This window comes from Pseudopipra pipra, chromosome 6 (assembly GCF_036250125.1).
Source record: "Pseudopipra pipra isolate bDixPip1 chromosome 6, bDixPip1.hap1, whole genome shotgun sequence".
In the NCBI taxonomy this organism is placed as follows: Eukaryota; Metazoa; Chordata; class Aves; order Passeriformes; family Pipridae; genus Pseudopipra; species Pseudopipra pipra.
The window spans coordinates 62,380,004-62,401,570 of record NC_087554.1 but is presented as its reverse complement, the minus strand read 5'-3'; the positions used below and the strand labels follow the sequence as shown (position 1 = coordinate 62,401,570).

The 21,567-nt window shown below is 45.0% G+C and overlaps 1 protein-coding gene across 3 annotated transcripts; it reads right to left on the bottom strand.

The window, feature by feature from the left end:
• Positions 1–553: 553 nt before the first annotated feature.
• GMFB (glia maturation factor beta) lies at positions 554–16,472 on the bottom strand. 3 transcript variants are annotated; one of them, XM_064659608.1, is made up of 7 exons: positions 16,353–16,472; positions 13,797–13,893; positions 13,356–13,405; positions 12,363–12,412; positions 11,271–11,353; positions 9,946–10,019; positions 554–2,000 (listed from the first exon to the last, which is right to left on the bottom strand). In XM_064659608.1, the coding sequence occupies exons 1-7, from the start codon at positions 16,455–16,457 to the stop codon at positions 1,929–1,931; spliced, it is 531 nt and encodes a 176-aa protein (XP_064515678.1). In that variant the 5' UTR covers positions 16,458–16,472; the 3' UTR covers positions 554–1,928. The 3 variants fall into 3 exon arrangements, with proteins under 3 accessions (XP_064515678.1, XP_064515676.1, XP_064515679.1); XM_064659606.1 differs by lacking the exon at positions 554–2,000 and adding an exon at positions 3,809–7,569; XM_064659609.1 differs by lacking the exon at positions 554–2,000 and adding an exon at positions 3,809–7,569 and having other exon boundaries at positions 16,336–16,434.
• Between the last annotated feature and the right edge of the window lie 5,095 nt (positions 16,473–21,567).

Here is a 21,567-nt window from a genome sequence, read left to right as displayed (position 1 = left end):
ACACACTTAAATCACAGTAAATAGGATTTCAAAAGCCTTCATCTACATCTAAATTCCTTCACAAATCTTGCTTTTGATCTCTCCAGCTACATCCTTATTGTCAAATCAGCTCAAAGCTGTACCAGTGCTAGAAATCCACCCTGCTGGCTGTTCTTAAGATTTCAGTCCTGCCCCGCTCTGGCTCTGTGTCCGTAGGAGTTCTCCCACCAGGCACAGGGAGGAGGGTGGAGTGGCTGGCTCACACTCCACATCTGCCTCTCCAGCCCATGTGGATGAGGGCACAGAGCCAGTGCCTCCAAGACTGTAGGACTAAACTGCAGGAAGGAGGCAACGGCAGCACTGAAGATGCAGAACTCTCTGTGAAATGAGAACAGCTCCACCTCCCAGCCAGGGAACGGGGGCTTATGTTGGACTCTACTTAGAGACCCTGGAATGGGGCCATCCAAGGGAAAAAAAAGGCTGTTGAGTGGATGCCTCTATTCATCTATTCTCCCAGTAATACAGCTATACAATTTGTTTTGTAGTCCTGAACCAAACAATTGCACATTCACAGTTGGAGGTGGGGTATAAATATTGTCTGTAGCTGATCCCTTGATCCTGCCGGCCTCGCTGAATTAATCACACTCGTGGATCAATCCAGGATTTGTTGCTGGCAGAGCAGATGGCCAGGCAGACTGCAGTTGTGAGCAAGGCGGGCACGTTCTCCTTCCAATTATCCAGCAGCATTTTCCAACGGCGGATATTTAAAATTAGACATCATTTTGAAGAAATGCTAAATCTCTCTTGTTCTCTTCAGCTCCATAAGGGCACAAAACCCTAATTTTTGCTCTGCTTCCATCCACTAAGGCCTCAGTGAAAGTGTGGGATGGCTGGTGCCCCCTTCCCTTTCAGCTGAATGTTTTCTGCCCCAGTTTCTTCTGCTGTCTTCCCATTTCCCGCAGAAGAGAGGTGACAACACCAGCTGCTGTTTGGCACAGGGATTTCAAGGGTGCATTATATTAATTGCTGAGCCGAGGGCTGCAGGAAAGGGAAGAGAAGCAGCATTCATGGGACTCATGGCACAGAACAGCAGGAACGGGGGTAACAGTGTGTGCCTTTCAAACAGCCCGGATGGGACTTCCCCGTCGCAGGAGTAAATTTGCCGTGAAAGTCAGACGTGCTGTTTTCCCAGTGTTCACATCTGTTCTGCATTCAGAGTCCTTCTGGATGATAATTGCTCCTGTCTCCTCTCTGTCCCCTGCTGAGGAGCTGCCAGAGCTGTCGGGGGAGTTTTGGCCGAGCTCCATCACGTTCCGTAGGAGACGTCTCACGGAGCTCCAGAGGTGAACAGGGTTAACCCAGAGAGTGTTTGCAGTCCCTGGAAGAATGAAACACGACAGGAACAGTCCAGAGGAGACGATCCCCCCATGGTGGAGCACAATGGGCTGCACTGATTAACCACATCCATGCAAACGTGTTGGAATCATCTCCTTCACTTCATGGCGCGTTAGAGAAAAGACGTGGAGGTCAGTCAGAGCAAGGCAAGGCTGCACGGGAATGCTGCACGTCCCTGCAGCACACAGCCTGTTGTCCATGAGGATCACATCATTTTAGTGGCACGCAGAGGAACAGCAGGTATGGAAAAAGGCCTACAAGACCTTGTTGGGGAATGGTGGCCACATTTACAGAATCACAGAATATCACAGAATGGGCAAGGCTGGAAGTGATTCATCTGGTCCCACCTCCCTGCTCAAGCAGGGTCATCCCAGAGCATGTTGCACAGGATTGTGTCCAGACATATCTGGAATATCTCCAGTAAGGGAGACTCCAAACCTCTCTGGGCAATCTGTTCCAGTGCTTGGTCACTGCACAGGAAAGGAGGTTCTCCCTCACGTTCAGGTGGAACTTCCTGGGCATCAGTTTATGCCCGTTGCCTCGTGTCCCGTTGCTCAGCACCGCGGAGCAGAGCCTGATCCATCCTCTGACACCTCCCTGCAGATACTGATGGACACTGATTTACCCTGCAGAGAATGTTACCAAACCGAGTTACACGTGCAGAAGCCAAATCCAAGATCTCCAGCACTGAGATCCATAAAATTCCCCGTGCAGGCTTTCCCACAATGAAGCTGAGCATGATTTTTTTTTAGACCTTGGGGAGCATCACCAAAACTGCCCCATCTGTGCAAACCAACAAGTGCAGGGGATGACCCACCTGCCTCATGTCCTGCCTTTTGTTCCAAGGGTGAGGCCCACCTTAAACCCTCACCCCTGCCATACAGGAGTCCAGCTGAACAAATCCCAAGCGCTCTTACACACCTCAGGTGTATCCCACAGCCCCACCAGCTCTTCCCCTCAAGGCTGCTTCATATCCAGCTGTTCTGCCTCTCAGTGGCACCACTTCAATATCTCACCTGCTTGTGCTTGACTTCCCCACCCTCACATGCACCCAACAACGTGGCAGGACCTTCACCTGTGAGGAGCAGTGAGGAGCTTTGGGGACCCAGCTTGTGCTTCAATCAATTCCGTGACCTGTGGGGGACATGGAACAGTAGGCACAGGCAGCTCACAGACTCCAGCACACAGGGGCAGCAACTGCCCCAGCTCCCATCCCTGGAAGTGTTCAAGGCCAGGCAGGATGGGGTTTGGAGCAACCTGGGACAGTGGAAGGTGTCCCTGCCCATGACAGGGGGTGGAGTGAGATCATTTTTAAGGTCCCTTCCAATTGAAACCGTTCTATGATTCCTCTTCCAGCTCCTTCAAAACCAATTACATCTCTTCTCCACGTTATCCCCAGAGATCCTGCCAAGCCAAGGGATCTCCTTAGAAAACTCCCAGCCCTGGGCAAGGCGTCTCTTCACACACCTGGGAGAGAAAGCCCCAGCTGTGGGATACTATGGGTACACAGCAGGTTTGTTCTCCAGCCTGGAGGTTTCATGTTTTATTCCCTTCTCTGGTTTGGACTTTAATAACCACTCAGCTGCCCTTTTCATCTGAACTATTACAAGTCAATGACCTTTCCTGACTGGAAGCAGCTGCCCTTCACTTCATATCCCTGGACGTCCTGGCAATTCTTTTTATTGTGCTGTTGTTTTTACTGTCTGTGATCTGGCAGTACCAATAAACCATCGCCTCATTTCCTAGCGAAGCACTCAGTGATCACACAGGTGACCTTCCCCTCCCATGGGAGAGCTATTTATTCCTTTTTTCCTCTCCTTTACTCAGCTGTTATGCAGCACCATTCTTCTCCCACAGCAGTTTTTTTTTTTTCCCAGAGATTTTGTCAACAGATTTTGTTGTGACTTTGGTGACTGAGATGCCATCCAGGAGCCAGATGTGCTGCAGCAGCTGTGCATTTTCTCCCTCACAGAGCTCTCTCACCTGGGAGCAAAGGGGTTTATTTCTATCATGTCTAATTTGTGGCCTATTAGTGCTGTTCTTCAGTGTTGGCACAAACAGTGCATGTCAGGTACCAAGGCTGAATTCCTTGGATTACCTTGGGCAGTTTTTTCAACAATACAGGAGAAAGATCTCCAAAGATCATGAAAAGAAGAAACAGCAATAATGAGGAAAAGGAGTGCTTTGATCAAATTATGGTTTCTTGGGCAGGAAAGAGATGAGAAGGAAAAATACAGTTAAATTCCTCTGTCTTCTTCAAGCCTTGGGGTCCCCTTGACAGCTGCTCTGACATTGTTCAGTTGGCTCCTGCACTCTGTATTTTATTCCACAGCTCCAGGAAGCTGAGAAACAGAGGGAGATCATACCAGCATTCCCAGATTTTCCCCGTCAGACACCCACATACCACCCTGCAATTAAAAGAGGGCAACACAACTTCTTAATGAAACATTTTATTTAAACCAATACAAGCACCATGCTTAGCAAAAAAAAGATTTGGTTTAAAGTAAACATGCAGTGTGAACTAGCAGAGACTAAACAGCATATGGAAGTTGTACTGGTTACTGGTATTTTCATGGAACTGCCAAATTCTCAGACCTGGCCCTGAACCTCTCAGACCTTTTACAACAGTGATTTGGGACCATGGAACAAACACAAGAGTTTCACTGAGCCCCCTCTGTGTCCCACCATGGCTCTGTTTCACAGTCATTACGTGTTGTACCAAAAAAAATGTTGCATGATATTTATTTCTGGAGCGCACTGAAGTGAGGAATTGAGCTCTCTTGCTTCTGCCTGTTTGAGTCAGGCCCCTGTCACCAGTTTAACATCGTTTCTGGACCAGCTATTTTACAGTTAAAGATACAAAAATGGAATCCTGCTACAAGTGCACGAGATGCTCCTTTGGAGAAGTGATAAAGGTGTCAACACCTCCATTATTGCCTCCTTTGATAGATCAGAATAGCATTCATGATACTAGAAATACACTTAAGCCATCAAAATACCAGCATTTACATTTTCTTGTTAAAAATATTCAAACACCACAAGTCCATTTCATGGGCTGACATGCAAACTCATGCTTTAATTCAGCTTACCATCAATGAACTGGACTACAGGAGCTGTGTCCCAGCCATCTAGTCAATATTTAAAGCAAACCTGATTAATTATGGCAGAAGTCTCCCTTGGAGAGACCTTTAACTCCAGGCCAAGGATTTTAAGGCCGACTTACTAACTCCTGAAAAATAGGAGCTCCCAATGGAAAATGCTGACTCTCAGACCTTTAGCTACAAAGGCTCCCACAGGTTAATTTGTGTTGTCCTTTAGATCCCTCTTCAGAGGTCTGAAAATGTAAGAGAATTGTGTGATTACACTGGAACATACTGGCCTGGACACGGACTCATCTGCCTCCCACTGAGCTTGGGGGGGCAGCAGCACAGAACACACAGTTCTACAGATAAGGTGGGAAAAGGATGTTGGGAAAACAAGTAGTATTGGCGCAGGAAAGATCTGGACGTAATTAATATCTTTGCTTAGTCAGGTATTAACACTGCCTGTATCTCAAGAGCCCAGGACAATTAGCAGCAGACAGTTGTGTCAAAACACTGCATGAAAACCAAGGAGACCAGGAACAAGCCTGGAACAGCAAACACCCTCTGAGTACCTGCAGCTGCTTCCACAGCTCGGAGAGGGGAGGGGGTACAGCTGCCAGGCAAGGCTGGCTGGAGAGTAATACTGGTGGGCTGAGCAGCACCAACATCACCTCTCAGGAGAAACTGGGCTTTAATTCTCACAGGGTCTGTTTGCAGAGAGCAAACAGAGGGGCAGCACCCAAGGCAGAAAGGGCTTAAGTGGAGGCACGAGAACATGTGAAGTGGAAGAACTCTGCTGAAGATGCAGCTGGAAGGAGCAGCGTTTTCTTGGCCGAAGGTGGAGCAATCCAGAGATGAAAAGTCAAACTGAACCATCTGACTGCAGCAGCTCCTCCCTTTCCTCCTGAGACAGGCCTCTGGTACAGTTATTTTTGTGCAGACCTGTGCAGGCAGCAGTTGGCTGCTGGCAGCCCACCAGTGTACAAAGTACAACAAAGACGATTAATCCAGTTTTCCCCACTGCAAATCAAGCTGAACGTTCCAAGCATCAGCTCCCCTCTCGCCCACGCTGTACTTTGACATGCCTCACCTCCAGCTCAATCCCAAAAACACCCCAGCTTCCTGCTGTTTCCAGGCTGATGCTTGGAATGACGCTATCCTTTGAGCCAAAGTCTTGTTTATACAATGTTTGTCACAAAAGACATTGTTTTTATTGATTTGCAGTACAGAATGATCAAGCAACAGTTTCATAATCAACATCTTTTCATCCAGGGAAATGAAATTGTTTTTCCAGTTCACTACGTTAACACAGGAATTTAATTACAAGCATTTCTTTCCCGCACCGAAAGATCGATTTAATTGGATCATTCCAACACGTATTTTGAAAAGCTCCTCTCAAGTCAGATTTATATACAAATAAATGAGCAATAACATCAAACTAAGAAGAGATTTACCAACACTGAGGACCTTTGCAAATGGATTCCTTGTGATCTTGCAGGAATTAGTGTTTTAACACTAACACAGGGTTCGTTCACAAACGAAAAAATAACCCTTCTTTCAGCAAAGGTTTCACAGCATGAAATACTGGCCTCCAAATTTAACACTGCATTCCTTCCCAGCGAGCAGATTGGTTGGGGCAGCTGTATTTTAAGGTATGTTATCAACAGGAAGCTGCTCTTACGCAGATACTTGTTCAGCAGCACAACAAACACTCACAGCGAGAGACTGTCCCGTGAGTGCTCCTCCTGCCGCGGCACGGGCTGAGCGTGTCCCACGTCAGACAACTACTCTAGTCAATATAAAACAGACCTGTAAAAAGACTGGTCACTTATAAAAGTTAAATACTATTTTCACATTAGAAGATCTGCTGTTTCAAAGAGATGAGAATCAAATGATCACTTTATGCAAAAGCTTCATCTGGAATGTAATTTTGACCAACAAGCGGTTAAGAAAGTTAAGAGATTTGTAATTAAAGTACTCAAAAGCTACGTGTGGCCAACTTTCATAACAAAAGAGATATAAATCATTCATTATCATGAAAAGCTTTAACCTCTTGACTCCTACAAATGGAGCAGATGATTGGAATTTCAAAGAAAAAGAGGTTGGCTTTTTGTTTTAACAGATGTCAGCTGCAGCACGAGGCACTAGGAACAAACGTTACTCGGATTTTTTTAACAAAGTTTTTACCAAATTTGTAAGAAGTGGCAGTGTAAAATTCTCAAGTCCTTTTAAAGCTAACAAATGAAAGGCACACAGTATCACCAGGTGTTCAGATAACAGGAAATGAGCAGAGGTAAACTTCTCAACAGTGTCAGAAGTTAGAGATGCAAGAAGAAATCTGGTATGAGAAGAACCAGAGTTGTAGTTCAGCCCTTAGTTATCAGCTAGTTCCTGTGAGACTGTATTAGCAGGAGAACTGGACAGTCAAAGCTTTGCCCTGAAATTTAGAAAGATTGACTCAGGCAACTGAGGAATTACTGGAATGACAAAAATTAGTTCCAAGAATTTGAGACAGTTCACATGGACTCAACGGAAAGATAAATGGATGGATTTGCTGTACAAGGATTTTGTCTTTTTAATACCAAATGATTCCAGGGAGTAGTTTTCAAAACTGAGAAGACATTAAGTCAAAAAAATCTGACAAGTAAGTGACAGTACACAAATTCTGCATAAAAATGGCTAACGTGTGTCACCAGGATGCAGTTGTAGCTCAGAAAAAGTTAGCGTCAGCTTCCAAGTGATGTTTGTACATAGTTATAAATCCAGAACCGAACTATTTTAGTCACAGAAATATTAGTCACAAGAGTGCAAAAGGAGTCCCTGCAGAGGAGTATTCCCTTTTAGCAGGTACAAATAAGGAAACACCTGCAAAGATTTGTTACTTCAAGGAGACAGACCTGCTATTCTTTGCACAAACTCTGCACAAGAGAGATACTGCAGGAGACAGCTGTGAATACAGTGCATTGCTGGGATGTAAGTATTCATGTCTGGTTCCAGTGTCACCAGGATGGTACATAAATACTTAGTACAGAGGTTTTCCTTAGTGGAAGAAGCCCAGTTTCTCACGCAGCCACTCTTCAGTGAGGTCTTCTGTATTTCTGATTTCGAACACCTAAACAAAAGGGCACGGCATCAATTCCCGAGGGAGCGGCACTGGGAAGGGATAACAACACAATGCAAGCAGCACCTTCCACACACGTTGTCTGAGCTGCAATAAACCAGTAACAAACCCAAAATGTTCAGGTGCTTTCTTGAAAGGATCAGATCAGTGGAAAATACACAAGAGTACGTGGTGATGAACAAAAGTAACCTGAACAAGAATCTCCTAATTTCTATTCCTAGGCTTCATTCTTCTCCTTAGAGAACAGCACACACACTACATTCTAAAATGACCCTGGAATGGCACCATCTCACATGCATTATCTCTGCAGGATTGTCTACTTGAAGAACACAATTTCATCTCTGGGCTTTATTCAAACCCAAAGTTCAGGAATTTTGCTCAGCCCAAACCACAATTACTCTTTCTTTGAACTGAAATAAATCCAAAATATCCAGTTTTTACCTGTAAGAAACAAGCCGGGGGTACCTCAAAATAGAACACTTGTACAAAAAACAAACCCAAAAATCACAGAATCCCAGAATGGTTTGAATGGTTTGGGTTGGAAGGGACCTTAAAGACCATCTCATTCCACCTCCTGCCATGGGCAGGGACACCTTCCACTATCCCAGGTTGCTCCAAGCTCCCATCCTGCCTGGCCTTGGACACTTCCAGGGACAGGGCAGCCACAGCTTCTCTGGGCAACCCCCCAAAACAACTAAAAACCACCAACCCAAAGCTTTGCGAAGTCTTAAACAAACCTTGAACACAGCCTTGAAGTAGAAAATAAGATCAAAGGCACCAATATACTCTTTACATTCCATGTGGGCAAGTAACTGGTTGTGGTTTGGGTTTTTAATACCCTTGAAGAGAAGCCTCGTTAATTGTGCAGCGCTCACTGGAGCCCATGAGATGCCCACAGATGGATCATCTCGTCCAAAGAGTCAGGGAAGTAAATTGTACAAATTCACAGACCTTCAAATTGGAGGAACCCCAACATTCAGCATTATAAGAACAGAACAGCTTAACAGAAGCCAAGCTAATATGCAAGTCACTGAAAAAATGAGAGGACTCAGTTGAGTCACATGCAGAAATCACACCAGGAGGAAGTCACAGCATGAGCCAAAATGAAACACAGCTCAGCAAGTGGCAAGAATAAAGCACATTTAAAGAGCAAGCAAGCAACCCCAACTGGAGACAGGCTGTCTTCTCCAGCTTCAGAAGGAAGATGATCATGGACCTCTCTATCTGCTCCTGGGCTTGCATTCAAAAGACTTTCAGACTGAATTTCTCCTATTTCAGAGGTGAAAGTACCTCCAACTGAGCTACTCCCCAGGCTTTCACCTTCTTCCTACCAGCCCTTCTCTCTCACTTACTTGAAACTGTCTTCTCTTCCTCCTTTCTATCACAGTTCTCAGGCCTCCAAGATGCAGCTTCTACAGGGCTAAAAAAAGATTTCTTGGGGCTGAGCTGATTGTTTCCACCATCTTATCTTCTGCTTCCTTCCCACTTACTCCTGTCAACTTGAGGTCTACTTTAAAACAGAGAGGTCTCTTCTTACAAGGTACAGCTGGAGGAGGTAGAAGTTCGAGGCCAGGTTGGATGGGGCTTGGAGCAACCTGGGCTAGTGGAAGGTGTCCCTGCCCATGGCAGGAGGTGGAATGAGATGGGCTTTAGGGTCCCCTCCATCCAAACCAGTCTGTGATTCATAGTTCTCTCTCTGGCCCAGCAGACATTTTTACTGGGATGTTAAAGGACTCAGCAGGATAAGGAACACCTAAAGGGAACGCTGTTGTTGGGGACTGGTGAAGTCATTTCACATGCTATGAAGTGACTACTGACTCTATTAAGCTTTCCTGCTTGAAGCTAAAAATTTAAGGATTCTAGGTGCCAATTAAGCAGAGATTTCAAAGATCTCCAAAATGAAAAACAGGTGACATTTCTTTTCTAGGATATACATACACCTAGGGCTGGTGAATGCAGTGATTTCTTCTGGTCTCAGCACTGGAGGAATCACGCACAGGAAGAAATTGTTCAGCACTTGGCACATGTTCCTTGTTCTGCAGGCTGTGCTGCAAGCACACAGCTCCAGAAAGCAGCTAAACTGATCTGCTTCACACCACACTAAGCCTTCAGTCTATTCTTCCCATCAATAAATTCATTCCCAAAAGTACAGCCAGTCCACCAGTAGGTATATTCATTTTTGAGAACACTGTTCTTCCTGTACCCTAAACCACCAGAAATCCCCCCCCCACTCCTCCTCCACTCTTCCTAAACCAGATTCTGTTTGCTGTAACCACAAAGTCTCACAAAACTCTTTTTGCCATGGGTTCAAGCAAGACTCAAAACATCCTCTGCAACCTGGACAGTTATTTCAGCAGTCATTTATACCTTAGTGAGTTCAGCTGTCTGTACAAGCTTATTCTTGCTGCCAGCATACATCATCTGCTGCTCAGGCTTACATCCTGCAGTTATGGGGGGGAAAAAGAGGGTTGGATTAGTTATTTTGACTGCCAATACTTCAAAAATAAGATTTTCTTTTTAAATTATTAACTGAAAACTGAAGACATTCATAGGAAGATTCTCAGGTAACTATGAGAAGAATATGCTCATTAGTTGCTAAAGTGTTTTACATATCTAGTTACTCCAGCTCTGAGTCATGAGGGGTAAAACAATGCAATCAGTTTATCTTCTTCCAGAGGATAACAAGGATAATCCAGTAATACCAGCAAGCTACACTATCACAATACAGAACACAGATGGAAGTCCCAGGAGCAACTCAGCTCTGTGAGCCCAGACCAAGTCACAGGTTATTTGGTTTGTATTAAAATCCCACGTTTCCCTGCCCAGGTAAGTTCATGTTGCAGGTTGCTGTGGCACAAGCAGAGGATGCAACTGCTCAGTATAAACTTGGGATGATCCAGGATTACAGCCTGTTTCTCCTGGAACTTTCTCCAGCACTTTCACCTGCCCAGATGTGGGTTAGGGAGCCCTCCTTTCCTCCTTTTCACCCACAGCTGTGACAGCCCTTCAGCCCATCACGTCACAGCCCTGTTTGGAGGCATCCTCTGCTGCTGCCCATTGCATCCAGGCCCCAGGAAACCCTCCTCTCAAATCCCATCCTCACCCTCCTACAGAGTCCTGTTCCTTTCGTGGACAGAATGAAAGGAATAGGACTCTAAGGTCCTCAGAAATAAATGGGTTCCCATGTCCTTCTGAGAGGAGGAATTTCTTCCCCTCCCAGTCACTAATATCCATGAATAGCAAGACAGGTGAACAGAATCCCTTGGGAACAGAGGTGGTACCTTCCAGCCCCCTCTTCACTCATTTCCTGAGCCTTATATGGTCATATTTTGAGGGTTCCCCAAGATTTGAGAAGAGGGTGACAGGAAACAGGTTAAATTAGGTTAAAACCTATATGAGTAGATGCAGAGTGCTCCAGGCCTGTCCTTTACAGGAGGGTGTTGCTGAGCACAAGCTCATTTAGGAAGACACACCTTTTGGCCCCCTAAGCAGGAAACCAACACTCCTGGCTCAGCCTTTGGAAACGGAAAAGAGAGAATCTCTTCTATCATCCATCCCAAGTGCCCCAAATGTGAACCACAAAGGCAGGAAAACCTCCTTGAGAGCATTAAGCACTCAATTTTATCTTCCATAGCAAATAATATTCCCAAATTTACATCACACAGTAGCTACCAATCACAGTGTTCACTCACCAACTGGACTGGAGAAGATAAAGCACAATGGATAAGAAACTCTTCCATCTTCATGCTGGTACTTGTAACTATACACAATAAATGTTTTTTCTGAGGTTAAAGAAACTAAGAAACTGATTATTAGGATATAATTCTTGATCTTGATGCAGGCACAAGTCACTGTTGCATTTCAGATGATGTTTTAATTTGATAATAAAAGTCTCACTGTTCTGTTTTCACTTCCACATGTGACTTTCAGAACTGACCCTGCCTTGGTGTGAGGGCTTAGTAATGTTTCACATCGGGGCTAAAAAACACCCTCACATTGCAAATATTCCTCTCCCAGCTTGGTAAAAAGACTTCCCACACACCCATCAGTGTGGTTTTGGCTTAATGAAAGCCCAATTCTTTCTTTGCTGACCAAGCAGTTTGTTGTTTCAGGTGTTTTCCTGAATTTCAACTGCAGTTTTAGCCAGGACTTCTGTTTTACAGCCTCCCACTGCACTGTGGGCATGAAAGGAAAGATTCAGCACAGCACATGGAGTAGTGCCAGCCAGCTCTGGAGGCTGATGGAGGCAGGTACTTTCTTCACTTACAACTTCAGTACCCCTTTTATTTCATTAGTTAAAGAACAATTTACTTGTCCCTCTGTTGTTCCTTATTTTTTTTTCCAAAACAAGGATTCCCCCCCAGGTCACGTGCCCACAGCAATCCCAGAATCAGTAACTGCAGCAAAACAACAGCCACATCCTAAGAAAGAACCAAAACACATCCTGACTGACACAGACACACTTCTATATTTAGAAGTAGCCACAAACTGGTACATTTTACTCACTTCTTTACATTACCAGCAGCGTGGCTTGGCTTTACTTCCCCACACATTATATAGTCTAAAAGGGAATAAAATCTCAGGAAAGGCTTAAATGAGTCATTGTTTCAACGAGTGGGACAACAGTTCAGTGCACCCTGAGAATGGATCCCTGGATTATCTCACAAATAAAGCATCAGTAAAATCCCAGTACAGCAAGTACTGGCCTAAAAAGGTGAAGTCCAACATTTTGAACAGCTTCCAGCAGTGAGTAAGACCAAATGGCAGCAGCAGGAGAAGGATATCGAGGTTGTCTCTCAGGCAGCTCATCTTTTAGCTCATCAGGAGAAATACCCTGGTGACATTAAACACAAGCAATATTTGAGCAAATGGTCCTGCACTGGAAGGTTAAAGCAGAGCAATGGACAGTGAAACACCTGGGAGATAGGGAGAGGTGCATCTACAGGTGAACTGGTAATGACCTCCCAAATTACTAGAGCAGTCTGGGAAGACTTGTGTGCCAACAGAGTCCTATGACTAAACACAGAATTAATGTTAGCATGAATAATCATCCCTATTTTAGGTATAATGAGTTTAGCAAACACTTTTGGCTCTAGTTGGCTACGTTGGCAGCTACACTTTGCTAACTCTAGTGCTAAACAGAAGTGAGCAAGCACACACCAAAAAGTATGTTAAAATCAGCTACATAAATGAAAAATTTGAGAAATTCCGTCCTTCCTCTTTCAGCAGTCAAAAAGGAGCCCCCATTCTATTTAAATTTTATGTTAACTTCTACATTCTAGGGAACAAGAGCTATGGTTAATGCTCAAATCCCTGGGAAGGATTTAATTTTGCCCTATGGACCATTAAGAAACACCACACACTGGGCTGACCTTATTATGCCACCCATCAAATTTAGAGTCTGCAGGGGATTAGCAATCCTGCTTCTAATTGATGGCAGACCAGCTCAGAGGCAAATGTGCAGATCTACGTGGAAACACAGCAGAAATCTCTTCAAAAAGACAGCAGGTGCCAAAGATGCTTTTTACATAGTTAAAACAGCTTTAAAAATAACTTTTTTTTTTTGGTGTGCAGTTAATTAGTCAACTCAATTGCTTCTGCATAGTTTCACTATTAATGGTGCTGTGCTTTACATGCAGAGTGACCATGCATTTAAATAAGCTCATGACCCAAATTAGATTAAGAGTTTGATAACAATTTGAAACTAAGGCAGTACCTTAGAGACAACAATATATTGCAGGCTGAAGATACTCTTATTTACAATTCATTTAACAAACCTCATGCTCCTCATCCAGCACCACCAACTGCTTATCCTTGTCGATTTTCACTATAAATCAAAATAAAACACAGATCAATGTTGTTTTCAATTGATTTATACAATGGATGCAGAAGCTTTTTAGCATTCAACAATTACAGCCCTTGTGATTCTGCTTTGCTTCTTCAGCACATCCCATGACTTCCCAAAATCATTTCACAAACAGTGGTAGACTCTGAGCCATAATTACATATAAATACTCTGCTAAGAGCAGATGGAGTCTTGTCTCATAAGAACAGCACTGTTTTAGTGTTAAAATTACAGGCAGAATTGGAAGTACTGCAGCTCCTACAACAAACATCCTCTTGCTCACATTTACCTGTCACAGCAGCAACGGTACAGGGGGAGGAAAAGAGGAGACAGGACTTTGTGGCAATTTTTGTCAGGCATGTTTGGAACTTACTTATAATGGCAGCATTGTTGGTCTCCTTGCGAAACCGGAATTTTCTCAGTTTCTCCACCAGGTCTTCGGCAACATCACAAACCACCAGAGATTCACTCTGCAAAAAGGAAATGGCACAGGGCAGGGAGAGATAAATCTTTCTGGAAAGTAAAACAGAAAAGAAATCCCTGTGTCACACAGATGTGTGCACAAACCCTGCTGAAGGGGGCCTGCATGCACCTGTACGATGTTTCAGAACATCACATAAGCCAGTTCAAAAAAACCAAACAAACACATTAACAGAACATTTATCTTTTTAAATATCCCTCCTCAAAGCCATGCAGTTACCTATGAATATTTTATTAACTCTTTCTGAAGTGGGATTATTCTCATAGCTCTTAGAAGTAAACTTTACATTTCAGAAGTAGATTTTATACTTCTACACTCAGAAGTAAATTTTACACTTCATTTGACAAAGCCTGAAAATAAGGGAGCCCCTTGGAGGGTCAGTAAATGGGGTAAAGTAATTTAAGCATTTAAAATAATAGAAGCCACTATTAGTATTTCAGAAGAAGACAGTGATTAAGGGTCACTGCTTACTAACTGAACTTTTGAGATTTACACACAAAGCATTTAAGACATTTTAACCAAAAAACATGCAGCCTTTTTTCCCCCCTTGTGCACGCCAAGTTCTCAGCAGAGATGCCCAGATAACACATTAGTCATCACACTGAAGATGAGGAAGGAAATCATTATTTCACAAGCAGCCATGCAGGTTATCTTGCCTTGCACATGCAATTTCTGAACAGCACCAAGCCAACCACGGCCACTTCCTGAGCCACATTTTATACACACAACCTCTGTATCCAAGAGGTTCGTGCCAGCCAGATAAAGAAGAGTTATTTAATATCTGCAGCTTGTATTGTATTTGTAAACTCCTAAGGCATCAAGGCTTTTGGGCCAAAAGGACTGTATTTCAAGGCTTCCCTAAAACAAATTCTTCAGAGAAAAAAACCAGTGCAATTAAATCACCTATTAAATGCTCTTTCATTGAGACAAATCACTGCTCATAAATCGGAATAAAGTCACTAGTTAAGCTCTCAGTTCTATCTCCTTGTGTTCACCATTATTTGTGAGATTTCCCTCAAAAAGCAGAGGGGTGGCTCTGCTTCCCCACCTCCCGTATCCCTGTTTGCTGTCACTCCTGAAAAGATTTCCACCTTGACCAAATTCTGGCACAAATTCTCTGCTTCCTTTGGACAGCTGGAGAGGAAACCAGGCTCTGCTGTGACAGCACAGCTCAGGCACAGCATGTGCAGCCTCCCTTATTTCGCCTCTTTTCCCTAAAGATTGTTCTTGGCTCCCTCTGTTCCAAACAGGTTGGACTCGATGACCTCGGAGGTCTTTTCCAACCTAACTCAGTGATTCTGGGAAATGTCACTAATATCCACTCTAATTCAGGAAAAAAAATTATTAAAAATTATTTAAAACCCAGCAGAATTCAGGGCTGCATTTCACAGCCCTGTTACATTTTGCATGAGATGTCAGTAATATCAACTCGGGAGGTCTCTATCAAAAAACCCAATAGGATTCAGGGCTGCATTTCAAAGCTGGAGTTATACTTTGTATGAAATGCTCTTTCCTGAAGGAAGCCTTTCTCCCGTTCCTCTGGGCTCAGCAGTTTCTCCCAGCAGACAAGCCTTGCCCTTGCTCCACCTGTGCGGCCGCACAAAAACAAATCCCCGAGGGAATTCGAAGGAAAACACTTGGTACCATCAGACTCGGGCTGTTTATCAGGGCTGAGCCGGCTGCCCAGCGCTTGGCTTAATAAATACTGGAGGAAGCCAAGCCAGGATTGCTGCACAGACACGGGCACAGCTGCCAACACCACAGGGGGGATGATGCTGCTCCCCGCGTCCCCCCGGCTGGATCCCCCCCGGGACATCGCTCCCCTCACCATCTGACAAGGAAACATGAATTTCCCATTTGCGAAAGGACTCTCTCCCTTCAGCAGAAACGCACACAGCAGAACAACCCAATATTTCGTCCAATTTGCCTTGCAAATGCTCCTTCCACAGGGGGTTTACCCAAACCTTCACCTCCCCAAACCTTCACTACAACCACTTCATCCTTCTTCCATAATCAATCCTTTACCCATTAACCAGCACTAAGGCAAACTACCCCACATTTATCCATCAGCCCTTGTTCCAAACACATCCACAGCTCCAAACCCAGCACTCGGGCGAACGACTTCCATGAGCAACAATCAGATGTTCTTTAGCGAATTAGCTCAAAACACTACCAGGACGCGCAGCGACCAGCTCCGAACAAGCTACCAATCGCTTCACAGACACATAATCAGCTCCTCAGAGGTCACATCACGCGTTTCCCTGATTACTCCACCATTTATCCCACGAAACGCTTCCGAACCACTTAATCACGTATCACCTCGGCGAGCGGACCCCCCTCCCGGCCGGTTTCCCCCCGATCCTCCCCTCACAGTTCCCTCAGAGTCCCCCCGGCTTCCCCCGTGAGGGAGCGGCGCGCGCTCCCCCCTCACCATCGTGGCGCGCGCACCAACCGCCGCCGCTCGCGCGCCGCCGCCGCCGCCTCCTCCTCCGAGCCGGGCTGTGCCCTCCGCCCCGGCACCGCGCATGCGCGCCGCAAACCCCGCCCCCTCATCCCCGCTCCCGCCAATCACCGCCGCTCGACCCCGCGGTGGGCGGGGCGACGCCACACCCCTACGGGTGACGGGGAGGTTCAGGGCCGCCGGGCGCGGCAGGGCGGGAAAAGGGGGGAACACGTGACCGCGCGGCGCCCCGCCCCGCCCCTGTTGCCATGGTGCCCCAAAATCCCTCCCCCCTTTCTCGCCTGTTGCCATGGCAACTCGCGCGCTCGCCCTCAGGCGCCACCTCGCCCTGAGTGGGAGAGCGGGTCGGGGCAGCGCGGGCTCGGCTTCGCAGTCTTCAGTGTGCTTTTAAAAAGGTAAGAACGCAGTGTTTAAAACCCTGAAATTGAAGTATATGAGGCAAATCAGAAGTTGTGCTGTTTGTGGTGCTTGTTGTGGAGAATAATTCTGGAAGTGAAGCGGGCAAGTGGCAAATAGGAGCAGCCCCTACTTGGCAGACACTGCTCTTCCATAATAGCGTCTTCGTGTGGGGCTGTCTTGGTGCTGGAGTGAATATCTGACCTTTTTCGTGCTGCTGGGAATTTAAAGTGGTGTAACAGCAGAGAAAATGCCTTTTCAGTGATTCCATAATACTGAGAATTGAGAATATTGCTTTGCTCACTCAGAGAGAGTGAAAGTACAGCTTAAGGGTTTGCATCTCAATACAGCCTCTTGTGAACTATGTTAATGGCAAACACCAGATTTATAAGATAAATGTAGATTTTCACCAAGAGCTTCAGCAAACGCCACAGAAATGTGGGAATGCCAAACACATGTCAAAACTGAAGTTGTTGATTCCACAGAACCACGGAATATCCTAAGCTGGAAGGGACCCACAGGGATCATCAAGTCCAACTGCTGGCCCTGCACAAGAAAACTCCAAGAACTTTACTATGTGCCCGAGAGCCTTGTCCAAACACTTTGAACTCTGTCAGGTGTCACTGTGGTTAAGTTGGCCCCACACTCTGCGTCAAAACTGCTCCATGAAGGAAAAACCAGAGGGGTCATTGTCACGGGAGGTCCCTTCTGAGGGAAAGTTGTTCTTTATTCCTGCACGTGGGGTGTCCCGTCCAACTCGGGGCACCCTGAGTGCAGTTTTACACGAGATTCTTACACCTTGCTCTGGGGTTCAGGTGTAACAGAAGCTGACCAATCACTACTGACACACAGGTACTACGAATTTGCAAAGCAGCTCAAATTCTGTGCCGGAACCACCCATCTGCTTCTTTCTTGATCTAAAGGAGCCTGGAGTTGGTGTTGCCACAGTTCCTTATCTATGATGCCACGTAATGGGAGTGTTTCACAGAGGTCTTAGACAGGTTGGGATGCAGACATGGTAGTGTGGGATTGGAGAATTCAGAGGACATGAGGAACAGACATGATACAGGAAAAGTCACGTAGACAAAGCTGAGCCATGTCCGCCCGCTGTGGAGGTGAAGGTGGCTGTGCTTGTGGGGCTCACACCTGATGACACAGTATCTATTAACACTGTCATTAGTGCATTTATCCCCAGCCATCCTAATCCTTCTTGCCTGTTGCTTCAATAAAACATCCTATTCCAGAATCTGGATGAGGCTGCCAAACTCCCTGGCGGCTCTTGCTGTGCAGGGACGAAGCAAGAGGCACTGCCTCACCCAGTACCCGCAGGTGGTTGGGGATGAGCTGGATGAGGCCACGTGGGAGCGCATGGAGCAGCGTGCAGAGTGTCTGGAGGGGAGATGGCTGCTGCAGGAGCTGGAGCAGGGCCCCCTGGAGTCCTGCTCGGGGCTGCCCTGCAGCAATGGCACTTCTGGGCTCTTGCTGCTGTCCTGGGCCTGCTCCTGGCGCTCTGATGTAGCCTCAGGAAAACAAAGGAGGGACTTCCTGCAGCAGCAGCTGGATCTCTTGGAGAACCTGTGCTGCTCCCTTGAGAAAAAGTGCCTTGACCACTTCGTTGTGCACAATAAAAGGGTTTCCAGTGGAGATCAACTTGCCACCAGACTTCTGAAGATTTGAAACACCCAACCTCTTCCAGCACCTGGTGCACGATATGGATGCCCACCCAGAGGCCCTGCAGGAGAACATCTGTCTGTTGATATCAGCTCAAAGGACTCCTGCTCACTGCCCCTGAAAGAGGTGCTCATGCACAGGGCTGTGTTTGTGGCCCCTGTGTATGTATAACTGTATATATATTAACACTGTTGTTAGTTCATTTATCTCCAGCAATCCAGTATAAATGTAATTCATATTATATAGATCCACACACATATATATATGTATGTACATATAACATGCTCACACCTGATGTAGGCCCATGTCTGTATTAACTGTATATATATTATCATTCAGTTGGAAAAACTAGTCCCCCCCTCAGAGCTGTGCACAGCAGGAGATGAATCATCCTGTGCAGCAGATGGAACAGACAATCCATCTGCAGGAGCTGGCTCCATGAGGAGCACCCTGGAGCAGAGTGGGGTGTCTTGAGGAGCCCTGCCCTGGGCTGCCCTGCAGCACTGGCACTTCTGGGCTCTTGCTGCCGTCCTGCTCCTGCTGCTGGGACTCTGGTATAGCCTCAGGAAAAGGAGCCGTGAGCCAGACAGCAGTGGCCAGGAAAAGAGCCCTGGAAGACAATTGAATGAGGGAGAAGGGAGTCCAAGGAGCCAGTGTTGTTGCAAAGGAAGAAGCAGAAAGCGATGATGATACGAACGTGGAGGAAGACACCAATGATGGAAATAAGAAGGCAGCTCCAGTGTTGCTGCAAATGAAGAGGACAATGATGCTGGAAATGAAGGAAAAGAAGGCAATGATGGGTATGTACAGGAAGGCACAGCTCTACTGCTGTTGAAAGAGGTGCTTATGCATAGAGCTGTGCTCGTGGGCCCCTGTATTTATATAACTATATTTATATTAATGCTGTAGTTAGTTCATTTATCCCTGGAAATCCTGTATAGTTATAACTCATATTAAATATAGATATAGATGTATGTATATATATAACATGCTCACACCTGATGTGGGCCCACGTGCGTGTTAGCTGTATATATGTAACTGTAAATATGTTAACATTCTGCTGGAAAAGTCAATCCCCCACCCAGAGCTGTGCAAACCAGGAGATGAATCTTCAGACGGAGCAGACAACCCCGGCCGAGAGCTGCATGTCCTGGGGAACCCTGCTCAGGAATGTCTTCAGCTGTGGCAGCTCTGGGCCCTTCCTCTAGTCCTTGTCTGTGCTTGTGGGGCTCACACCCCATGACAGACCCCATATATATTAACAGGGGTTGATTTATATAAGTTGTTAATATGTGGTTAGTGCGTTTATTCCCAACAAATATGTAAGTGGTTAATATGTAGTTACTATATTGATCTCCAACAAACCTGTAAGTAGTTAACATGCAGTTAGAGCATTTATCCCCAGCATTCCTGAACCTGCTTTCCTGTTGTTTCAATAAAACATTCGAGAATCTGGATTGTGCAACTTCTTAGTGTACTTGAACAGACCTGTACTGCTGAATTGGTTCTGATCAGAAATTAAGCCTATTGGCATCCAGCTCGTCTTACCCCAGATGACAAGCTGGAACTCAAGGGGGTTTCGTTTCTGCCCAGTTTCTATCCCTTTAATGCATCTCACACCCTGAACCCTCCCAGGGATCTGCTGCCACCTCTCTGGGAGCGCTGGATACAGAGAAGAGGCTGCTCTGTCGGCAGTGGGAATTGCTGCTGCATCTTTCCTCTACAGCTGAAGGGGCCGTGGAAAGAGCCTGGACCCAGAGACTCCCAGTCCCACCTGGACACTGACTGCCCTCCCTTTCCCAGAGAGTCCGTTCCCTCTGGGAGCTGTGCTCCCTACCGAGTTGCCCATAAATGTGGTGCCTGAGCAAACGCTGTGTCTGTGAGTGTCTGTGCATCCCTTTGGCGGGATCACGGGCAGGGGGTGAGGCTGTGCAGCTGCTGCAGAGTTGGGGAGCATTTTGCAGCAGAACCACTGCTCTGGTGGGCTCTGGTTTCTCTGATGCTGGAACTAAGGCATCTGACATATATAAAAAAATAACATATATATATAAAAATATAAGATATAAACGAATATATAAGATATAGCTAATGCATTAGATAGAATATATATAATTAATACATAATATAATATATAATATGTATAATATATATTGTATCACATAACTATTGATATTTATACTTTTACCGCATTTTAATAATTATAAATAAATAATAATAAATAATTGTTATTGACGAATGTATGATATTACATATAACCTTTTCTATAGCAATATAACATTAATTAAATAAATATTGACACAATAATATTTTATTATTTTCCACATCAATATATCAATATTTTCAATATAAATATCAACATTATCAATATCAATATTTCACTGTATTATTTAAGAGATTGCATTAGTTATATTAGCTGTTTAGGCTTCAGCTGTGTTTCATTATATCAAATAATGCAATACCTGCTGCTCTGAATGATTATGATTTATTATGTATGGAATATATATGGTATAATATACGTATTATTATCATGCATATTTCGTATGTAGGTTATATTATAACATGTTATGACAATATAATACCTTATAATAATACCTTATAATATAATAGCTGATACTATAATAGCTTATATTATAATATAATAATCATCATCATGGCTAGGCTTTGCAAACGGAGATTAAGGAAGGCTCTATCCACACATATATATATATAAAAAATATATAATATATATATAATATATAAATAATATAATGATGTTGTATATACTATATAGTAAATACTATATATTATATTATATATTACAATATAAAATAAATATTAAGATATAATAAATTTTAATATATGAGAAATTTTACTACATAATAAATATTAATATTTAAAAATATATAAAAATATTAATATATAACAATATCGAAATACAATTTTATTTTATTTTTCCATTATTTTATCCAGCTATTTCAATGCTATCGAAATATTTAAACTCCCCGTGCCCACCCAGGCACGGGGGAACCCTCGGGCCGTTACTGTGGGCGGGGCCCCGCCCTCGGCCCTGGCCCCGCCCCCTTCCTGGCAAACTGAGGGCAGCGGCGTCAGTCGCAGTCTCCGTGGCCCCGCCCCCTTCCTGGCAAACTGAGGGCA

Bases quoted from the DNA above. Each gene is read 5' to 3' on its own strand.
- GMFB (XM_064659608.1), bottom strand. From the start codon at position 16,457: ATGAGGGGGCGGGGTTTGCGGCGCGCATGCGCGGTGCCGGGGCGGAGG. The intron at 13,406-13,796 runs GTAAGTTCCAAA...TTTGATTTATAG, and splicing joins CAACAATGCTGCCATTATAA to TGAAAATCGACAAGGATAAG. The intron at 11,354-12,362 runs ATATCCTTCTCC...CTCAGAAAAAAC, and splicing joins CTGCCTGAGAGACAACCTCG to ATTTATTGTGTATAGTTACA.